The following is a 24,755-nucleotide window of genomic DNA, read 5'->3' on the forward strand; positions in this document are numbered from 1 at the left end:
AAAAACAATATTTCGGAATGCATTATTTGATAACAGTTGATAAAATTTATCGCTTTACGAAACAAAAGGAGAACCTAAAGTGAATTATCAACTACGTCTCATGATCTTTATCATGGCTTTAAGTATGGCCGAAACAAGAAAGGGGAATCCCTATATCAAAATTCGAAATTAAATTAAAATAAATTAGTTCCATACTTTTAATATTATCATTTTGTATTCCAAAACTAAAATGGGGAGTAAGTGGGAAAAAAATTAAATTTGAATGTATGTAAATTAGCTTTAATAATTATTCTGTTAATAAAAAGGATTTTCTGCCATAAAATATTAGACAATCGCCCTAGGAGGTTATTAATAAAAACCGAAAACAGGACATCAAAATGTATACAAACGGTAGTAAAATTGGTAATCAGGTAGGGAGTGGAATTTACATTTAAACTCCAGAAGATACAGATTCAACAGGTGGAACATATATATATATATATATATATATATATATATATATATATATATATATATATATATATATATATATATATATATATATATATATATATATATATATATATATATATATATATATATATATATATATATATATATATATATATCCGTAGTCTTTGGCGCATATTTATAACATTTCCTGTTTAGTTAACTTTTTTCTTTATTACGCTTAAGGAGAACATTCAAAGTGATCAACTCAAAATGGAAATAGATATTTATCAATTGATTACTTTTACTCATGTTATTTGATATTATTTTTTTATTGCTTTAAATATTCCATCTATTTTTTTTATCTATAAAATATTCTAATAGAAATTTTAACAGTAATGTAACTTTTCTTTTTTTTTGGAAAAAAAAAATTATTTTTATATAGTCAAATTAAATTTCAAGAAATACTCTTAAAATATATTTTTTATGTAAGAACTTATTATATTTTCTTTATTTTAAATGATAATATGTATACAAAGAGAGTATTCATATGCATTTGATTAATCAATACGGTCTTATAGTTTTACATTTCTTTTAGAAATAGGAATGTTTGAGGATGATCGGCCCTCGGAAACTGAAGACAAGAAATCTTTATTTTATTCTGAGATTTCTATAAGTGATGACGAATTAAAACAGAAAGGAGGTAAATGGTTTCTGTTTACTCATAAGTATCTAAGAGAATTAGAGATTGTAATAGAAATAGAAATGATATAGTAATAGAAAAAGAATATAATAGAATACAGTAATAGAAATTTTAACAGTAATGCAACTTTTCTTTAGTTTATTTGGAAACATTATTTTATACACCGTAAACCGGAGCGAGTCTACCCATTTTTTCAGTTTGTCAACTTTCAAGTGGTCAAACTTTTGTAAATATTAAAGAAAAAAGGCTTTTAATAGGTGTTTCGGAATCGCTATTTATCCCTCTTTAAAGCTGTGAAATCGATTTTAGAAAAAATTAACAGTTACGCTGTTACTGTATATTTTTATAGAACTGCTGACAAATCTCTCGTATGGGGTGAGTCTACCCATTCTACTAAAATGAATGTTAACATTGTAAATAATCAAGTTTTACTACTAAATAGTCATTTTAGTTACTATATACGATATTTATGAAGTAAAATTCATAACTTTATTATATATTCCATTTTTTTATTCATAAAGTAACACAAATTGAGTATTTGATCGATTATCACATTTTGATCACTTTGTTTTTAAAATCATTAACATTATAAAATAAAATTTCTTTCTGATTTTTGTTGATAAAAATAAATTAAAATTAATATAAATTTGCAATTAAATAATTAATAAATAATAATAATTAAATATTATTAACAAAATCATGGCATTTTTTTGTAACATTTAAATCCATTTGTTTTGCGAATATAATTTCGAACCATCTGTAATAATAAATAATAATTTATTTAACTTGCATTAAATAAAAAAAGATAATTTTGTAATATAAAAATTGAAAAAATAGGTAAAATAAACATATTTTGTATTTACATTTATATTTAACCTGTAAATTTTCTTATTCATGATAGATTTATCAATGCAGAATTAAAATAATATACTCACTACTAACTTGAAACTAAATACGAATGGGTAGACTCGCCCCGCGAATTCTGGCTTTTTGTTTACAGCAGCAAAATTTACATTCTTTTCGGTTTTTTTCATATAAAATTAATGTAATCTTAGTCTTAGATAAGTTTATCACTTAACCAAAGTGAAAATAGTAATAATAATAATATACTTACGGAGCACCAACTAAAAGTTTGCTGATTTTCAATACAAATCTCTCAAAAGACGTTTGAACAGGTCGGTTAAAAAGACACCAAATAAATAAAAGCGGATCAAACTACTATAGCGCCATTTTCCTTAGAGTCTGAACTAAGTCCTCCGTTGGTAAAATTTTTTTTATTTGCAATTTAAAATAGTGAAAATTAAATAAAGCTAAAATGGGTAGACTCGCCCCTGGATGGGTAGACTCGCCCCGGTTTACGGTAGTTAAATTAAACTGCAGGAAGTACACTCAAAATATATTTATTATTGTGATTTCTTAAAGATTGTAGATACTAAAAACTTATTATATACTCTTTATACACTGAAGAGCAAAAAAAACTGGTATACCTGCCTAATATCGTGAAGGCCCACGCGAGCACGCAGAAGTGCCGCAGCACCACGTGGCGTGGATTCGATCAATGTGTGAAGTAGTGCTGGAGATAATTCACACCATGACTTCTGCAGTGGGAGTAAGAGGGGGTGGGGATATCTTCTGAACATCACGTTGCAAGTCATCCCAAATATGTTCAATAATGTTCATGTCTGGGGATTTTGGTGGCCAGGGGCACTCTTCCGAATTTAGACACTTCCGCTGTCCACCAAAATCCCCAGACATGAACATTATTGAACATATTATGGATGCCTTGCAACGTGATGTTCAGAAGATATCCCCATCCCCTCTTACTCCCACTGCAGGAGTCATGGTGTGAATTATCTCCAGCACTACTTCACACATTGATCGAATCCATGCCACGTCACGTTGCGGCACTTCTGCGCTCTCGCGGGGGCCCTACACAATATTACCCAGGTATACCAGTTTTTTTGGCTCTTCAGTGTATATTTACTACATCAAGATTTTGTATGAAATGACAATTGCTTTTGTTTCTTAGTTAAGGTAGGAAATGGGAGAATGAATGTCAAAGAAACAGCGCAATTTCTTTTAATAATTTTTTGTGTTTAAAAAATATTATTGTGCCGATGACCTCCCAAAAAATGCCTTTGTTCAAATAATCAATTTTTAAATGATACACAAGAGTTAATTTAATTGCCCTATTTGGAAATTCTTAAGGTCCAATTAAAAAAAAATCAGTGTTGAGAAATCAAAAAATAGCCTTAAACTTTTTAAGAGGAAAACACAATGTGGTGAATGTCAGGAAACGGTTCTTTAAAAGCATCAGTGTATGTGATTTCAGACAAGTGCGTTATTGGAAATAACCCTTTATTTAAAAAAAATATTAGTACAAGGAATACCAACCATTTGTCTACACATATCCGCTGTAGTACTAATATATATATATTAATACTACTTGGTGATTGCCAAAAAAATTATACCTTTCTAAGTAAGAAAAAAAAACTACAATATGTACTTTCATGAATCATAGTCATACTCATTAAAAGTATAAAATATTTACGTAGTAAGCAATTTATACAATCCATTGGCATTGTATACAATAAAATAAATCCATTAAAAAAAAGTAAGGAAATAAAACTCCTTAAAACTAATTGCTTTCATAGAAAAATCTCAAATTCTTTTCAAAATGCCAACTGAGGGCTACCTTCTTTACCTAAACTCTTCACATGTCTATATTTATGGAGAGTTATTTCGATGCCTCGTTTTAACCACATTTGTATGTGTCTTAGACACTAGGTCAGGCAGATATCAATGTATATTCAATGAATAAGAATTTTTTTTTAAATAATTAATATTCTTAAAAGTTTTCGACTTTGACTATGGTTTGTGCGAAAATACAACTAGATATTACATACTTTGTGAAAGTATTTATATCTGCATTAATTTAATGTTGTCAAAAGTGCATAAGTATAACCTGAAATGAAGTGTATAAGTATAATGTGAAAACCTCGTTATAGTGTACATGGGGCAAAAAATATTTTAAACGGCAATTTCTGTTCGAAGCATTGTATTGGCCAGACAATTTCCATTTTTAGAGTTACGAAAACATAACTTGGTGTTACTCTTGTTGTGAAAGAATATATCAGCTTAAACAATGATGGCAAGTTAAGTTGTACAGTGGGCAAGTTAAAATTGACCACTTGAATAACTTTTGATCCAATGATCAGATTTTATCCCTTTAGGATACAATCTTAATGGTGTAAGGAACTTAACATACTAATTAATTAAAGCAGATGATATTTTAAGTTACGAAAAAGGACACAAATATGTACTTTCTCTAAATAAATATGAATTTTTTACTACGGATTCGCATATATGCTTTCCACAATATAGGGGGCAGCCTATGATAAAGTCCGAATCTATCGAAAAAAGGTTGAGGTAATCATTAGATCAAAAGATATTCAGGGTGATCCGTCATTTTGTTTTGAGCACTGTACAGAAGTATCATTTGTTGACTCTGATACTTCGCACACGGTGCAAAGTACCATGAATAACTTTCTCACATACTAATATAGAAAATTTAGGACATGGAATAAATTAGAGTTTTGCGTCAATTATAAAATCTACAGAGGTTTGATTAAATTGCGAAATCTACAGACATACAATTGCAACGACCATGTTTCTTCTTACGAACTTTTAATTCTTTCAAAAATTTAGGGGCATCAAATTAATAATTTCCCTCACATAAATTTACGATCGGTTAAAAATATGTAAGGTGTAATATTAATATTTTCTTAAAAAAATTTATTACTTTTCAGGGCAAAATGAAAAAACAAACATGAAATAAAATAACCGAAAAGGATTAGAAAATGGAAAATGAATATGGCGATTTGTCTACGAAGATTTTAATGCCAATAAATAAAAATTGATAATTTAGAATAAAGGATTGAACTGAAATTTTAACATGCAATACTTTCCTAGATAAAAATATTGTGATAAAAACAATTGTTGTTTGGTTGATTATTTTTTATAGATAATTCATTCTTTAAATGTAATTACCATCATGACTCCAAATTTCATTTTATTTTAAAAACTAAAACTTTATTCACACAGCTTTTATTCTGTGTGTGATTCGAAATATTTGTGTTCGACAAATTTGAGTAGGTAGTTGTTTCGCATTGATTTTGCTTAAAAATGACGTAATATTTAATGGCCATTTAATAATTATTTTCTGTTACTGTAGGTTAAAATTAAATGTAATTTAATTTTAAAATGATTGATTCTCAGTATGAAGCATTAAGTATTGTGCATAATTATGACCAAAGTTAAAAATGGTATTTATAAATATAGAATTTAGATCATATTCAGTTTTATTTGAAAAGCTTTGTTTAAAGCAGAATTGTTAGGCTTCGATTTTATTTTCTTATAGAAATTTAAAAAAATCAACTTATAATGTTTCTTAATTTTCTCTCTTTTCTTTTTAATCTTTTTGCCTTTATTATGATATATATATATATATATATATATATATATCTGTGTGTGTGTGTGGTAAAACGAATTGATCAATTATGAATGATAAAGCTATTTCAAATAAATGAAGAATTGTAATTTTTACTTAAGTTTACATTTAATTTTATATCATAAAAATTAGTTAGCTTTAAAAGATGGGATGAGGTTTGAATGAGACGTATGTTTTTTTTCCTAAGATAACTTTTTGTTTCTAACTTAACCTTCATCTTTAAAAGTAAATGATTGATAGCATCATCTTTAGTGCACTCTGCTTGCAGCATGAGGCTGTGTGGTCAAAAGAGCTCTCTAAATTAGAGTTTCACGCAAATATTTTGAATATTTTGAATATTTTAATCTATTAACTGTTTTCTTAAACTTTTAGTTTTGTTATTTTTTATATTATTTTAATTTAATCAATGTAAAAAAATATCCGTAGTCTTTAGCTCATATTTATAACATTTCCTGTTAATTTTTTTCTTTATTGCGCTTAAGGAGAACATTCAAAGTGATCAACTCAAAATGGAAATAGATGTTTATCAATTAATTATTTTTACTCATGTTATTTGATATTATTTTTTTATATTTTTAAATTTTCCATCTATTTTTTTATCTATAAAATATTCTAATAGAGATTTTAACAGCAATTTAACTTTTCTTTTGATGTTTTGGAAAAAATTATTTTTCTATAGTCAAATTAAATTTCAAGAAATACTCTTAAAATATATTTTTTATGCTTGTGATTTCTAAGAGATTGTGGATGTAAAAACTTATTATATATTCTTTATTTTAAATGATAATATGTATACAAAGAGAGTATTCATATGCATCTGATTAATCAATACGGCTGATACTTCTACATTTTTTTTATAAATAGGAATGTTTGAGGATAATCGGCCCTTGGAGACTGAGGACAAGAAATCTTTAATTTATTCTGAGAATTCTATAAGTGATGACGAATTAAAACGGAAAGAAGGTAAATGGTTTTTGTTCACTCATAAGTGCCTAAGAGAATTAGAGATTCTAATAGAAATAGAAATTAAATAGTAATAGAAAAGGAATATAATAGAATGCAGTAATAGAAAATGTAACAGTAATATAACTTTTCTTTAGTTTATTTGGAAACATTTTTTTATATAGTTAAATTAAACTGCAAGAAGTACACTCAAAATTTATTTATTATGCTTCTGATTTCTTAAAGATTGTAAATGCTGAAAACTTATTATTTATTCTTTATAGTATTTTTAATGACAATTTATGTAAAAAGAGAGTATTCATCTACATTTGATTAATTAGTACAGCTGATAATTTTTCATTTTTTTTTCTTAATAGGAATGTTCGATGATAATCTTCCCTCGAAAACTGAAGAAAGTAATTTTTTATTTTATTCTCCAACTTCTATAAGTGATGATGAATTAAAACAGAAAGGAGGTAAATGGTTATTGTTTGCTCATAATGATCTGAGAGAATTGGATCGGAGATGGGTTGTGTTGCAAAATTTATGCAATAATGGAACTCTAGCTGCAATTAAATCATCCACCATAGCCTGTTCTGATGTTCCGCAAGTAACTGTTTGCTATACCACTGATCCTAACAATCAAAAAGAGGTTAAATACGCAGCAGATGAAATCAGAACGTTAGTAGACTATAAATTTTCAATGTATTATAAGGCTTCTAAATTATCTACGGGACTAAATGGAGAATTGGAGAAAAATGGAATGTACTTGTATGAACACACAGTGAACGGAGAGTTCTACGGAAAAGGTGAATATAAGCAAACATAACTGCATAAGTTGATGTTGTATTTATTACTATTGTGTTTATTACTTAGGTAGGATGAAAGTACTCCCAATTGGATACAACATTTTATGTATTTTATGTACACTTTACAGAGTATTACATAGAAAAATTTGCTCCAAAAATTACTTTTTCCATTCGTCGTTACAATAATCTAACGTATTGGACCGTTTGATTTATGGGTGACTGAAAAATTTTTGTGTTTGTCCAATTTGTTGTAAAATATAATGTATATAGGAACAAATTTGAAAAAAAAAATTCTAAAAATATTATACTCGTAATAGTTGAGTTTTAAATCAGCCTTTTGGACAATATTAGGAAAAGGTCACATGGGGAAACTTTTTTAGTAAAATCCCCTTACTTTATGGTACAGACATACATGGTAAATAAAAGTATAATTTTGGCAATATAAACGTAAATATACGGTTTTTAAATAATCTGTTTGGTTAATTTTTCCGTTCATATGCTAAAGGGCTTACTAAAAATTCAGGAGTTTCAAAATTATAATTCTTATTACTCACTATTTAATAAACATTACAAATCTAGAAGGTAAATTAAACTCATAAATGGTTTTTATGCCAAGCTCTAAGGTAAAATGACAAAATAATCGAATTAAAATTATTACTTAAGTTCATAGGTAAAAGTTGCCGAGCCATTGATGCTCCATGTACTGTAAAAAAGTCCAGATCAAATTACAGTATTAAGATACAGTATTACAATTGGTAATAATACCAACACCTTGGGTTCAACATCCATAAAATCCATTTTTACCGTAAAATATTATACTGTAATATTGATTTATTTAGACTGATTCAGTGATTTTACAGTAACTATCACTGTAAAAATTACGGTATATCAACTTTTTGGTTCGTAGCACGTTCCGGGAAAAATGGTTTTCTCAAGCGGTACCCTGCGTGCTGGTACATTACACCATAATTTGATCTGGAATTTTTTATAGTTTGAAACTGGAAGTACGGTTAATTTTAAGATATTCTGGTAGTTTAGATAAAAAAAATTTCCCTGTGCAATATTACTTTCAGAAATAATAATTTTGCATAGGTTTATTTCGTTAATATGAATACATTTCTTATCTTTTGACATTTAAAAATAAGGTATTTCCGAAATAGATACATAGTTTCAAAATGTTGTTGTAAAACAATGGAATGGCCCAATGCTTTGGAATTCAGCATATTTATTATTGATGCTGTCAGTTTCTTTTTCTGTTTAAAATATTTCTTCCTAATATTGAAAGGGACACAAATATTTTAAATGCACGAATATGTGACACAATAAAGGGATATATATATATATATATATATATATATATATAGCACAATGAAAACAAAGAGAGAAAGATATTATAGATATTATCATCTACTGTTACCTTACTTCCGTTTTCTTTTTGTTTCCTTTTTTAGTTCGGTTTTGTTTTTATTGTGCTATATATATATATATATATATATATATATATATATATATATATATATATATATATATATATATATATATATATATATATATATATATATATATATATATATATATATATATATATATATATATATATATAAGTATTCGTTCACAGAGTAAAACTTCTTGAAATATCATTATCTCTTTTCTTCAAATTAAACACCGATTTATATTTAATTTAACACTAAAGATCCATTTAACTAGTCATGTATGTATATTGTCTTCTGAAGAAGAAAACGATTCAAATACGAAATAACTAAGAGAAGGGATAAGAAACAAAACAAAAAAGAAATATTTTAAAGCCTATTTTATACAATACAAAGTCTGCTAGTGATACAACACAAAAAAGTGCACGTGTGAGCTTTTTGACACAAATAGCGGTTAATATTACGTGACGGTTAAGTTGGCATTGTTGAATAACACCCTCTACTGTGGTTTCTGCTAATCATTTAACACACATCAACTACTTAGAATCTACTTGTGGTTTTTATAAAATATTAAATAATAAATATTGATATATTTCAGTTATATATTCACTATTTAAATACATTTCATATTCATGATATACCTGCATTATACAATCATTATTTATATTCATTAGTTAATATATTCATATTCTGACAAACGTTTTAGTGTTTTTTTTCCTGTCGCTAAAAAATTAGTTAAATTTGACATATGGATTTCTTTTTCAGACATGGATCATTTAAAGCCTTCAACCATATTTTGGAAACCTCACATTACCTTTAACGGTACTTATGGGAAAACCGAAGGAGGGCAAAAATGTGGTAAATATGTATTATTTGATGGTACAGTTAATCGTTATTATAGATTTCTGGCTTTAAAACACTTTAGTAGTATAAGATATGGAATAAACAAATAAATACAAACAAATCGAGGCATACAGGGTTACGGTGGGAATCAAGCCCGGTACTTGTATGCTTCGACTGCGGGATGAAGAGTCAACCTGATTGCGCAACAGCTAAGCTAATCATTTAGTTTAGCCTTTTCCAGTCATCTAAAAATGAAAAAAAAAAACATTAAACTGATAAGAAACTAAAGCTAACAAGTAATTTATATTTAATAAAACTGAGGTTATCAAATTGAATATTTGTGTGTTGTCTCAAATTGTAGGTATGGTAAGTATTTTATTTACGTTGCTCTAGAGCTGCACAATGGGTTATTGGTGATGGTCAGGGAAGCATACCTGAGGATAATCTTAAGACATATTATCACAATTTCAATCCTTTATTACTGTTAATCGAAACAATGTCACTGAATTAAGTTTAAAATAATATGAAATTACTAATCTGCAAAGCAAGTTAAACTTTTCTGAGATAATTTTATATGATGGGAAAAAATGATTGTTTTTTTAATACGATTTATTCATTTTTTATTGATAGTTTAAAAAATTATAGAAGCTATAAGAATTCAAAAAAGAAAATAGCGTACACATTTGCGACTGCTGAGCATAAGTGGTAGTTTATGGGAGAACTGATTTAACTATTTTCCCTTTTTGTAACAAATCCGGTGAGCTCAGGAAAGGGTATAAACAGCTGTTAAAACAGGAGTGGATTGAACTTTGAGTTTAATAAGCGCCAAACTAAATATCATGGCATTCTGTCTCAAACAAATGCAACGATAACATTTATAAAGTAATGAAAATAATTGGTGTAATAAACTATGTTTGACTTAAGGATCGAGGTTCACACGCAGGCTAGACTGACCCAATGCTTGATTCAGGAGTTTCCTTGTCTTCTGGGCTGGTAATAAAATTCAAGACTACGGAGTCAATATTGATAACGGTAAACTCAGGTAAACAATCAGGTAACCAACCAGGTAAATTCTTCCGTTCTTGTCAAAATCGTGTCAAAATTTATTTTACTGATTGTTAGGAAGTTTTCCACAAATGATATCACTGAATTGTTAATATTATTATGCTCTGGTCCTTTTAAAGTTGCTGCAGATGAGAAAAATTGAACTTTTCTCTTTTTTACAGTGAAGTGCTTTAAATATTGCTGATAGTGCTTTTTCGTAAAGATTTTAGTGAGTGAGAAATGTGTGTTGGGATCCTAAAGTCACAGCGCAAATATTGAAGCTGGCGAATAGAGAACGTCCATATGAATTTCCTCTAGAGATATAATAAACTCTGAAAATACTTTGTTGCATAAATTATTTACAAAAACTAAGCTGTCGAGAGTTTAAAGACATACAGTCGCATAACATATATATTAACGGCAATATGAAATGCTTGCAATGCATGGTGTTCTTATGTATAGGTATTGTATACAAGGATAAGAACTCCTTAGATAAAGTATGATCTCATGATTTTGTTTATGTATATCACGGAGAGAGAAACATTGCTCATTTTTTTGTTTTCTTTTTTTCTTTTTACGATATTTCTAAGAAAACGCAACTAAAGAAAAATAAAATTTTCTTAGTTCAATAAATAAATTTTTCGATGAAACAAAAGTTGTACTTTAGCTTAAAGATAGGCTTAATTGCTTATAATAAATTTTTTAAGACAGACCCACAGTAATTTGAAAATTAGCGTACGGCTTTTTGCCGAATAATTTAAAAAAATAAGCATTGCGTTATTTTTTAATGCTTTTTTTCTCTTCTTTTTAAATTACTAAATTTAAGGCAAAAAAAAAGATATTTTATAATCCAATAAATATATTTTTTCTACAACGCAAATTTTATTTCAGAGCAGTTAGTTCAGTTACTATTAATAATTTTTGATATTGAAATCTCCTGTATTCCAAAAATTAGCGATCAACTTATACTGAGTAATGTTTTTCACCATAAGAGAATATCAATGCAAGAAATACCCAACAAAAATTAATCTGAAAATAAACCATTCAACTGAATTAATAAATATTAGTATTGTAGGGAATATAGGGTAAGAATGAACTGCAAAATGATCTTTTTTTCCTTGGAAGTATAAGAGGGACTATCAGGAAAACAGTATACACATCCGGATACCACATAGCATTACAAAAAGTATTCTTTTATTAATACAAATATCGTATATAATTTTGTATTTTATACAATGACGTTTTCCAATTTCCTTGGTAGTTATATAGATTGATTCGTTTAATTCCGATAGCTCACTGGATTTTGTTTTGGTAATTTTTTATTTTTTAAATTAGTTTGAATCAGGGTTAATTGGTTTGAATCAGGGGTGATACTGTACTTAGTTGATTATGAATAAGAACCCAGTCCTAAATTTTCTTCTTTTATATTTTTGAAAGAACTATCAAAGGGAGAAAATTTGAATTTAAAAAATCAAGAGGGAAAATTTAATATATCAAAGAGGTAAGTTAATTTCATTTTATGGTAATTTTATTGACTGCAATATGTCATAAGAAATTTTACTTTAGACGTAATATGGAAAACTTTAAAGCTGAATTAAACTTAAAAATGATTAAACTTAGTTAAAACTTAATTAACAACTAAAGCTGAATTAAACTTTATCAAAACTGAATTGTGCTTAAGCACTTTGATATATTCCTTCTTAAGTTGACTATGAATAAAAATGATCTATTTTTGAGATGAATGAATTTGTGACTTCTCATTAGATATTTATTATTTGAAATCATATTTTCGCTTACATAATGGCAATATTAGTTAGTAGAATTGAATCCTAACAAGCTGTTTTATATTCTTGTCTAATATTATATATTGTCTAATAGTTTATTCATTCTTTAGACTCAAAGGTTCCGCTTAAATGGTTTACAAATCTGTATTTTTTTTACAGGAACACAGAAAATAACATTCACTGAAGAAACGATGAAAAAGAGAGGCAGATGGACATTGCATTCTTTCGGTAACTTGAATCAAATCGATCACAGATGGGAGGTGTTGCAAAGCTTGTGTGAAAGTGGCGTAGTTACGTCCATTGTATCGTCAACAGGTGCTGGCAATCCGAAAGAAGGTGTAACAAGATGCTTCACTTCTGACTTTGAAAATACAGAAGAAGTGAAAAAAGCAGCAAAAGAAATAAGGAATTTAATAGATTATGAGTATGTGATGTACTATGCAACGCCTGGAAAAACGACAAAATGTGGTATTGAAGTGATGTATAATACTAGATACATGTATACTGTGAAAGGAGGCTTTTATGGAAAAGATAAATACATGAGATGGGTTAGTCTGATGACGTAATATTGAAAATAGTGGGTATTTTTGATATAAATAAGCAAAAACAATTATTCTTATTCAGATATTAGATACAGTTTTAATCTGATTAAATACATCTGAAATGTTCAATGCTTTAATTACTTATTTGTACAGTTAGACAATTAGTGCATTATTTTCCCTGTATTAAACAAATGTCGAAGGCCTTTATGAATTCTGATATTATGAATTCTGACAGTTTAATTGATTTATAGAATTATTACGGTCTTTAAAATATGTATACTTCTTATATGAAAAAAAAAACATTGTCATTGATTTTTTAAATAAATATTTATAGCTGCGAAATTTTTCTTTCTAATTTTTCATTTTTCCTTTGGTATAAGATTAGATTCTGTTCAACAATGAATCTGAAATATCTATAATATTGGTTGGAAAAATATTTTTACATAAATTTATTCTCATATGATAAGTTAGTTAATACTCGATGAAAAGTTTTATCAAAAGAAAACTCTTTGTGTCGGATAATTTTCTTTTCTTTTATCATTGGTTGCATTGGTTGTTATGGGCAAAGAAAATATTGAGGAAAGAATCAATATCTACAACACATACATAATTGTTTAATCATATTTTTAAGCAAAATAAAGGTAAAAAAGGCTAATAATGAATAAAACAATAACATATTTTGTTGAGAATGGGAATGAAGTTTATGTTATGAGCTTATGAAGAAATAAAAATCGTTTTAAGACTTTAAGAAAAACTAAAAAACTGGGTGTAAAAGAGTATAATTTATTTGACCGAAATATATTATAGCTTCTTATAACTATATGATCCATATAGCTAATATCGGCAGAATTTCATTTTAAAAGAGAAATGAATCTTTTGAATTTTGACGCTTTAAATATACATAAGTTTTTATTTTTCGACGCAAGTCAATAAGTTCCTCGTTTTGCTCCAAAAATTAAATTTGAACTGTAGAGGGTCTTTAATATTTTGATCGATATTATCTTAGTATCGTGGTAGTCAAAATCTGTACAAATAAAATTAATTAAGTACAAAAAAATAATAAAACACAAATTTAGCATATGCAAAAGATTTTAAGATAACCGAACAGTGAAGGATAAAGATCTCAAGGAACAAAATTAAAGATCAAAGAGGAAAAATGGTTTATGTCTATAAAAGCTGATTCTGAGGAAAAACAGCGAAAGGTGCGAACATGAACTCTTTTTCTATAGCATCATTAATCTTTGCTGTGTAATAACTCTCGGAAGAACCGATTTTCCGCATTATTGATTCCTTGAAACTTGATTCAAACTATTTTTTTAAGTTTCATGATTTTGTTAATAAAAATATAAAACAAGAATTTTTTTTTCAATTTAATATTTAACGATTGCGATTATGCCATGGAGGATGTGTCGTTCTTCTATGGCATTATCATAACTATACTTTGCGTTATTTATGTTACATTTTGGACGAATTTCAATGAAACAACTAAAATATAAGAATTATTTAACTAGTCTATTTGCATTTTCATTCTTGTTTTTTGACGTTCGTGTTTTCTGGAGCAGAAGAAGTGAGGAATTGTTAGAAAAGAAAAAATGTTCATTTTTCATAATTTCTTATAATACCCGGAGGAGGAAATAATTCCAATATTTTTTAAAGCTTTGAGAAAAAATATTATGTATATTTGACTAAAGTTAATTGGTTTAGTTTATATTGAAAAATTATGCCTGCTCGTACTCGTTGAGAGCTTAAAAAATAATGCTTGCCGGTTTTACTTAGTTTATTTCGCATATCCTTATAGTATGTTTTTGACAGATTTAGAGATTGAGAGAAGGAGAGAGAGAAAATTAAAGAAAGAGAGGAAGAGAGAGAGAGAGAGAGAGAGAGAGAGAGAGAGAAAGAGGAAGAGAGAGAGAGAGAAAAAGAGGAAGAAAGAAATTCAATTTAAAAAATTAAATTACTTATCAATTGTCTTAATTTTAATGAAAGTCCTTGGTTAGAAACAAAGCTAAAAAAACACACTTTCAATATTAAATAAATAATCTCAAGAAAGTGAAGCGGTGAGAAATTACCTGATGATAAAAAACTTCCTCCGCTTCTAAAATAAGCAAAAAAAAAAAAAAAAACAGTCGACATGTCTTAAGCGTTTCAAATATAGCCATATAGCCGCCTATTTTCATGACTTTCCAGACGTGAATGAAAAGAGTGGGATTTAAAATTTGACTTTTGTTTTTTCTCATTCGCGTTTGGCAAGTCTTGAAAATAGGCACCTATTTTTGAAGTGCTTAAAACATATCGACTGCGTTTTATGTATTTTTGAAGTGAATGAAGTCTTTAATTAGCTAACAATTTCAGTAGTTTCAGTTTTTAATTTACAAAATTGAAAAAAATAATACTGTTGTTTATAATGACAAAAAAATTTTAAAAATGTTTTAATATCTAGTATAGACTGAAAATATTATTGCATGGAAGAATTAAAATTTTTAGTTGCCTGGTAGCTTCTAATAATAAGCGATTGCTTGAAAAAAATGGAATATAAATCATGTCTGCCATTCATGCTTTAAGGTAAAAAAAAACAGTTAAGATCAATTCTCATTCTTGACTGATGTATTTTTATTTTGAGTTACTATAGAAACATTAAAAAATAATATTGACTGCTTAAGTATTGATGCTTAAGTGTAAAATAAGGAATCAGTAATAAGAGATCAGCTAAAAATTATAAATATATATATTAAAAAATATACATATAAATAAATATTTCTTTTGTTATTTATTTAAAAAAAAAGGGAGAAAAATATTAACATATTTATGATTTAATAACAGAAATAGGAATAAAAGACATAAATGGAAAATAGGGTTGAATAAGTAAGATATGACACAAAAGGCAAAAAGATATTTAACTATTGGTGTCTTAACTTATCAGTAGTATCACACACACTTTTCGACTACTCCGTTGGAACAAATTCAGTGATTAATTTAAGTTTTTTTGTTGTTTTTTTGTCAAAATTTCTAATTTTAAAAATTAATATTTCCTTGATTTAATAAAATACACTGTAAAAATTTCCGGATCAATTTACGGTATTTAGTACCAACACTTAGGGGAAGCATCGTCCAAAAAATCTAGTTTTCCGTAGAATCTATTTTTACGGTAAAACCTTAGGTATTCCTCTTAGGTATTCCCTTAGGTATTCTTTGGCCAAGGGTAAAACATACAGTAATATTTAAGGAGAGTGATTCAGTGAATTGCGTCGATTATTACAGTAAAAGTTAGGGTTTATCAGATTTTTGCTCCGTTACATTTCAGTATAATTGGATTTTTTGGAAAATAGTACCGTCACCTTGAGTGTCGGAACTTTTTCCGTAATTTAAGCCGGAGATTTTTGCAGTGAAAACACAATTCAATTTACCTAGAAATATTTATAATTGTGATAATATAAACTAAAGATCAAGTTTCTCAAGTTCAAGTAAAAATCAAGTTTCAATAAAAAGTACTGGCACTCTAAGTGCAACATCCTTAAAATCCATTTTACTGAAAGTTTTATACAGTAATTTTTACAGTAATATTAAGTTAATTATAGTTTTTATACAATAAACATCACGGTAAATACCGCATTATATCAGATTTCTTTCGATATAAAATTTTACGGTAAAAATAGATTTTAGTTTAAATACCTGTTTATTTATCGTAATTTGATTCCGATTTTGTTACAGTGCATCGCTTCGAGATATTTCCAAGCTGATTGCGATCATTACAATTATATATTTACTTTTTTAAAATTTTTTTTTACTCACGATTAAAATTATTAAAAATTGAACTTAAAAAAATATTTAATGTTTTATTTTTTGTAGGGGAAGTATTTTGAATTTTTGATCTAAAGGAATTAGATATTTTAACGATAAAGTATTGTGATAAGAAAAGAGGAAAAGATAAAATCATCTTTTTAAAGAGACGCTGTTGCTTTCCCGAGTTTAGTTTTATTGCTGATCAGTTTGAATCCATTGTTGAGTTATCAATTTTATACTTTGCATTTCCTGGTAATTATTCATTTTATTAAAGTGGTTACTGATTCCAGTTGAAAATTTTCTCTTTATCACATTCATTTGTTCTCTAAAAGATACTCAGATATTTATGTTGTTTTAAATTTATTTTTAAATTAATCATATGATTTAAATCTTATGCTTCAGAAATAAAACATTTTCTTGATTGAATAGAGGGGAGAATGTAATGCTTTAATTTATGACCAGTTAGGGGGCAAAATTCAATAAAGTTCAAATTTTTTATTGTCCGTTGTGCGGCAAGTAATAAGCAACTAGCTCAGCGATTGACATTTGGTGTACCTCCATATTAAGATTTTAAAACTTAAGAATTTCTTCGCAATGAGATGATTTGAGTTTTTCTAGCAAGATTTGTATGATTCATCATTTGTATCAATAATTAGAATTATTTTTTGCATGGGGAATAGGGAATGTTAAGTTGAAAATACATTATTTAATGGTGCTTAACAATTTCTCAAAGGTGTTTAACAGTTTTGGGAATTTTTTAAAGGTGGTCTATATCGCAAATCTTTGAATATAGAATATCAAAAAGAAAAACAAAATTAATTTCGCTGGTTTAACTATTCAATGATTTCTGAAATTTTAAAACAACAAAATTGAAAACAGTAGTTCAATTCATGACCTAAATATACAGTTTTTCTTTTCATTTAATTTAATTCTATATGGTGAATCTATGAGGGTACTTTATTGACATAAATATCATAATGATAAATATCCTAAATTACAGAAAATTTTTTTAACTTATGTAATTTTTCTTTACTTAAGATACTTTAAATTTTACTTTAGATAGAATAAAACGGTACACATTGTTTTTATTTGCATTCATACATTTTATTCTTGCATGATTATTTTTTTAAATTTACAAGTTTTTTGATATTACTCGTTGAAAGAGTTTAAAAAATAATACACAAATTTGCTTTAATAAAACAGTTTATAATTTCCTAATCCAAATAAAATGAAAATTATATCAAAGCTAAAAGCAAAATTAGTTTCATTGGCTTAACTATTCAATCATTTCTACAATTTCAAAGCAACTAAATAGGAAACAGTAGTTCTATTTACGACCTAATTATGGAGTTTTTTTTATTCATTTAATTTACTTCTATAAGTTGAATCTGTGAATGTACTTTAAATATTGACATAAATATCGAAATGATAAATGTCGCAAATGTAATTTTTATTTATTTACTTAGTTTCTGAATTTTATTCCTGATAGAATTGAGCAATAGATATTGCTTTTGTTTGCATATGCTTGTATATACTTTATTGCTTGATCCTTATTTTTAAAATTTAGAACTTTTATGATGTTACTCATTTAAAAACGTTTAAAAGTAATATAAAACGTTGTTTCAAAAAATCAATATCACTAAGTTAAAGAAATTAAAATGATAACTTTGCAAACTCAATTTAATTAATGATCAAAATATTTCATTCATATCATGGTTAGAACATTTTGGTGTGCAGAAAAACTTTACTCGTATTTTCACAGTTTATCGTCGATTATTAAAGATGAAAAAAATATCGATTGTTGATTGTATGCTGAAATTATCAAAATATTTTCCTTCTAATTTGCAGAACAAAGAACGTTAATTTTTTGTGCCGTGATGTCATCTTCCGATTGTGATGATGAAAATTCAATAGAAAAGACAAAGAAGGATACAAAAGTAACCAAATATCAGGAAACAAAGCTAGAAACTGATCTGAAATCACTTTAAGTAAGAGAAACGAATAAAAATTCTCAATCTTCTACAACTGAGGAAGGTAAATAAAAATTTCATTGTTTTTGTTGCCTTGTTAAATACTTTTAGTATAAAAAAATCAAGTCAAACATTTACATGATTTAAGAGGCGACTTTTTAAAACTAAATTTAATTAATTTCAAAATGACGATTTATTTATTAAAATTTTAAAAATATTACACATTTGAAATTAAAATTTTAAATTCAATTAAAATTATTTTTAAAATTTAATCAAAATTTTTCTAAAATTTAAACAAAATATTTTCTAAAATTAAAATTAATTAAATTCATTTTCTAAACTTAAAATAACTAAAAATTACTCTTAAGTATAAAATTAATTCAAATTGTTTTAAATTTAAAATAATTTAAATTATTTTTAAAATTAAGATTAATAAAAATTATTTTTAAAATCTAAGTTGATTAAACTTATTTTTGAAACTAAAAATTAAGTAATTTGATTTCTTAAAATTAAAGTTATAAAAATTATCACTGGAATTTTTTGAATATGTTATAGCTAAAAATTAAGCATTAAAAAATAATTGATGGCTTTTAGATAAAAAAGAGATATTTGTTTAAAGAGTTTAATAGAAGTCAAATTAGGATTTATATTTGTAACAATTTATTTCAATATTTTTTATTTTACTTTGAAAAAGCTTCCTACTCATAATAAGATAAACAATATAATAGATAACAATATCCTAGAAAACTATTGTATCTTTCTATTCAAAAAAGTGTTTGGTCTTATACATAATTATTTCTGTAAATAAATTTAATTAAGCATCTTTTTTCATACTTTTTTTATTCTTTTGTATTAATGCAAGTCAAAATAAGAGAAAAATATTATATTTAGCATTTTAAAAATGTGTGGTTATGAAATACAGCATAAAACGCTGGTCATAATTTCTGCGTTAAAGATAAAACACGGCTCACATTCAGTCAAAGATTTTTTAAATCTGCACTTATTTAGATCGTAATTTAACAGTCATTCATCATTGAAAGTTCTTTAATTAACAAAATCATTTATTGATAAAATTTTGAATATGAATGAAAAAAATTCATATATATATATGGGCATCTGATCCTGCATATTTACATGGGGATCTGTTAATTGTGTTCTTAGACAGCACCAAGTTGTTTGTACGAGTTAACATTGTGGTATAAAATTATTCAACAGGGAATTTTATGGGCTAATGTTTTATTAATTAATTAATTTGGATACTTAGTTTGAATAAAATAGTTACCAAAAAAGGAGGCAAACATGAAGTTTTTATTTTTTCTGTTTTTTTTTAATGAATTTCTTCTATCATTGATAGCTTTAAGAAAAAGGTACAATTTTAAAATTCGAAAAAAGTTTAAATTTCTAAAATAAACTAAAAAGTCCTCTTTGTTGTTCAAAATAGGAAAAATATTCTTTTAAAATAATTTTTCCGGAAAAGGCAGCTCATCTAGACATTTTTTTAATAATTAAAAACGTTCTTAAATACGAAAACATGGGGAAAAATTTAAAGAAACTCTGAATTCTAGATCAAAAGTTAATCACATATCAGATATCTTGATTAAAAACTAGGGAAGTGGTTACAAATTTTTGAAAATATTAAAATAAAATTCTAATTTACAAAGGCTTATAGATTAATTTCTACTGGTTACTGAGGCAAATAACAGTCTCACATGAAAGCTCACACCAATCTGACATGGCATTCTATTAATCAGTTTGAGAAAGATGACCAATCTTATCTCGCATTTCAATTATTATTAGTAGTACAGAAAAGTTCTCATCTTATGTTGTTGCCTTTTAGTTATCGATCACTAAAAACAGTATAAATTTCATTAATTTATTACATAAAAAATTTTCATCGAATTTTTTTTTTGGTTTCACAATCGAATGTTCACCCTATTTATGGGTTCTAGTAAGCAGCCTCAATTTAATTTAGATATCCAAAATTATCAAGAATAAGACAAAATTACTACCAATCAATTTAGCCATGAATTTTTTCTTCTAAAAACTGATTCATTCATATAATTTTATTCGTACCAGTATTGATTTTAAATCTAAACCATAAAATTTTTTGACTTTCCAGAATAATACTTTAAGATGTATGATTCAATCCTTACTGAAAATAATTTTTCATTTCTTCAGGAAGTACTGTTGAAAAGAAATCTTCAGCCCATAACCACAGTCATGAAGAATCAACTAGAAACACAGAAAGACCAGAACCATCATTAAGAGACATATTTCCTTCAAATACAGTTCCTTCAACGCAAAATACTCATAGTATGAGATCAACTACTGAAGCGGGTAATTTTGAAGCTGATGCAGCAAATTGGAGGAGTTTACGAAGCCCTAATCCAAAGGAAAAGAAAGAATCTATTTCCGTTTCAAGTTCGTTAAGTTGGAGAGACCCCCACTTTAAATATGAAAGATTGAAACAAAATGATAATTCTTCGTCAAGAAAGTGGTGGAATGAAGATATGAGAGAAAATCGATCTAGATCATTTGAATACAAATCGACGTATATTGAAAATAGAGATAAATCAAAAAGCGGAAACTGGGCACTTTCCTGTGCACCTGATATTGTACTTGATAATGGATTAACGGAAGTAGAACACATTCAGAAGTGTGTGAATGAACTTCATGAACAGAATACGGAGTTGTTTGCTACTCGTCATCCTAAAGTGTTTCAGAAACCCAATGGAACTATTAGCATTAACTGTTACACTTCTAATTATGAAGATAAAGTACACGTTGCTAAAGTTGCAGATATATTGGTTGAAAAAATCGGATATTATCCGTATTGTTTTTTATATTTTTACGGAAATAAGCCTTTGTACATGAAGACATGTGAAAAAGAATTCTATGAATTTAATGAAAATAATTTTAAATTAATTGATTTCGATGAATGAGTTTTGCTGGTAGTGGAGTTTAATTGCAACATAATAACTATAATTCTAAGCATTTATAATTATATTTAATTAATATTTATAATATGCTTAAGTATGTTCAATACTAGTGAATATGAGAATGCATGAAGTTTTGAGTAATTTATTTTTTAAAAAGTTCTAATTTTAAATGTTAATTTTTTAAATACATTTGTTGAAAATGAATTTTTATTATTTCTAGCCAGTATACGGTTTTCAGTTAAAAATATTTAGTGATTTAGCAACTTAATCATAAAATTAATTTTTTATTGCTTTTGTTACTTTATACCTATTAAAAAGGAATAAAAAACCTTTTTAACAGGTATTTAAAGTATTATCTAATTTCGAGTTTTCTAAGTATATTTTCATGCTTTATTTATTGAAAAGAAAGCTTCATTTCCAATGAAATTTCACATAATTTCAGGTGATCTTCCTAATAGTTTAAAAAAGTGCGATGCACAATATTAAAAAAAGTTATAACAAATATCCTTCATATAATTAATGTCATATCATATATAGAAATTTCATATATAGAAATTTATGTAGATTAGGAAAGATACTTTGTAATAATTTTCAAAATAAAGAAACTTTCTCATCCAAATGAAATTCTGTTTATTTGACGTGCAATTTGCGTTAAATATTTATTGTGACTTTTTCATTTAACATCTAAATTTTTACATTGTGTTTGTATATTTCTGGAGTTAAACTCATAAATTTCAAGAACGAAGAAAAAACGTAACTTCGTGCTGGTAATGAGTGCATCATGATATACTTTGATTAATTAATTATGCATATCAAATTTTATTTAGTTGAGAATTTATTTTTCTGCAAATTTTTTTCATGAAACTGCAAAAATGAAGTGTTAAATTGATTCCTTTCTTAAGTTTTAGACATATTTTGCACAAACTGTGAACAGAATATATTTTTTAAGCTATGAATTACGATAAAAACAATCTATAATATGGACTGACTGAATATACCTACTCTCCGTGCAGGGGGGGAACAAACTAATCAATAAATCAGTTTTAACAACACTGCGTAATCAAGAATAAAACTGAAAATAATATTTATTGACGGAATTAATACAGCACGAAAATAACTCCAATTTTTTTTCCGATTTTTAAAAATTATTCATTGCTTTTTTCTGGTGGTTTTAGTTGCTCATTTTCGGTTGTTCCACATTTTTAGTTGCTTATTTTTTCAAAATAAAGATTAACTGCATTCAGTATCATTTGGCTTGATTTCAGTATCATTTAGCTGCTTGAAACCAACTCATGATAGTCAAAATTTACTGCTATTAAACAATTTTTTCCGGTACTTATTCCTTTAGAGGGGCCGCGGAAACCTAATTCCCCAGTATCCGTGTTAAAACAATAGAATATTATGCAGTTTTAAGGTTTGAATAGATACGAAATACAATAATATAATACTTTTTACCTGTATTAATGTATTTGGTACGTATTAAAACTGCACCAATCACCATAATACCAGTAATGTCTATTACCAAAATTATTAAAGGCAGTCAATGTGGTATAAGCCAATAATTCTAAAACTGACATTTTTCAGTACACCTTTTCTCCTTATCTAAACAAGATATTGCTTCAACTTTTTTTCACAGAATATTTACATATCTTTACAGTGATAACTGTTAATACATATCTTCGGCAGAATTTGTTAAAAAAAGTTATGAACTGAAATCTTTTAATTTTTTGAAATATTTCACAATTTTTGAGCAGAAATATTTCATTTCTCAAAAAGCGTTCCTGTGAACTCCAAAACATTATTCCAGCATACAACTGATATAATCGCAAATACCACCAAAAAGTTTTAAAGCGATACGTTTCGTAGTTTCTTAGAAAAGGTATATCGAAAAAGGTCAATTTTAGCATCTTTTTTATATGGCCTGTCGATTCTTCTTAAGAATCATTAGCAACAATAATTGTATGACAATTTTTTACGTTTCTCCTAAATTCTCATATCGCTTTATATCATATCCATTCAAATATCCTTTGAATGAGGCCATAAAAAGTGATTTTTCTCCATATTTATTTTCTAGAGGACAGTCGTCTAAATCATAAAATTTTTCACGTTTAAATTTTTATCACTCACAGAGATATGGACTATTACATTTGAACTATTTTAATAATAAAATACAGTAAATATAACCACAAAATATAGGGGTTATGATATCATAACAATTGAACCCCAAAATATAGGGGATAACCGGAAGTTAGAAAATATGATCCTAACAGTTTGGTCACGAGAGCGGTTTAAAATCGAGATCATTTATGTTAATTTCGTTATGCTGTGTCTCGAAAACGTTTTAAGCAAATTGAAAATTGTTTGCACACAATTATAAAATTAGTTTATCCAAAGATAACTCCAGGCAAAAATGTACTTTTACTAAGTATTTATTATTTTTATTATTTTATTTATCATTGGTCGAAAAAATTTTAAATTGTAAGGTATACAAAAATTTTGACATCATTTTGAAAAATATAATTATGCATGGCAAAATACAAAATTTGTGCAAAAAGGGTCGAGTTGTTCCTGAGGAATCGAATTTTAAGTATCTGGCATATTTTTTAATATGTTCCATTTATTCCTTAATAACACCTTGTACAAATATTAGTAAATTTGGTTTCTATTAAAACTATACCAATTACCATAATATCAGTAGTAATTATTACCAAAATTAATAAAGTATAATTGACGTCTATAAGTGTGGCGATTTTCCACGTTTCCTCTAAACCAATAGCTTCCATTTTTTTTCTTTTAATACTTTGCTATTTTTTTAAAATTTCAGTTAATGCCTATTTCGTTGTATCATGGTAATACAAGGAATAAATTAGAATCTATGTTTTATTCTATGAAATACATACAATAGTTTACATATTCTATAATTTTGGGTTTTAATGTATTTGATTTTCTCATAAGTTCAATTTTTGAACTTTCTTAATTTTAATCAAAATCGGGAAAAAAGGAAGCAATCATGGCAACTTAATTCTGTCA

At 26.7% G+C, this 24,755-nt stretch overlaps 2 protein-coding genes across 5 annotated transcripts in view; both read left to right on the plus strand.

Moving 5' to 3' along the window:
- LOC107455874 (uncharacterized) overlaps window positions 1–22,311 on the plus strand; it is a 35,335-nt gene extending 13,024 nt beyond the window's left edge. The window contains exon 3 of the mRNA XM_016073596.4: window positions 20,965–22,311. Coding sequence (XP_015929082.3) covers window positions 20,965–21,728 — 764 coding nt within the window. The 3' untranslated portion in view covers window positions 21,729–22,311. The remainder of the gene's footprint in view (window positions 1–20,964) is intronic.
- LOC107451364 (uncharacterized) lies at window positions 1,032–13,383 on the plus strand. Of its 4 annotated transcripts, none has more exons than XM_016067429.4 (5): window positions 5,176–5,283; window positions 6,507–6,605; window positions 6,962–7,393; window positions 9,589–9,681; window positions 12,654–13,383. In XM_016067429.4, the coding sequence occupies exons 2-5, from the start codon at window positions 6,509–6,511 to the stop codon at window positions 13,058–13,060; spliced, it is 1,029 nt and encodes a 342-aa protein (XP_015922915.3). In that variant the 5' UTR covers window positions 5,176–5,283; window positions 6,507–6,508; the 3' UTR covers window positions 13,061–13,383. The 4 variants fall into 4 exon arrangements, with proteins under 4 accessions (XP_087022080.1, XP_087022081.1, XP_015922915.3 ...); XM_087165953.1 differs by having other exon boundaries at window positions 5,196–5,287; XM_087165954.1 differs by lacking the exons at window positions 5,176–5,283; window positions 6,507–6,605 and adding an exon at window positions 1,032–1,132.
- Window positions 22,312–24,755: the final 2,444 nt, after the last annotated feature.

The sequence above is a fragment of the Parasteatoda tepidariorum genome, chromosome 6 (assembly GCF_982258835.1).
Source record: "Parasteatoda tepidariorum strain Cologne lab strain chromosome 6, Ptep-v5.0, whole genome shotgun sequence".
In the NCBI taxonomy this organism is placed as follows: domain Eukaryota; kingdom Metazoa; phylum Arthropoda; class Arachnida; order Araneae; family Theridiidae; genus Parasteatoda; species Parasteatoda tepidariorum.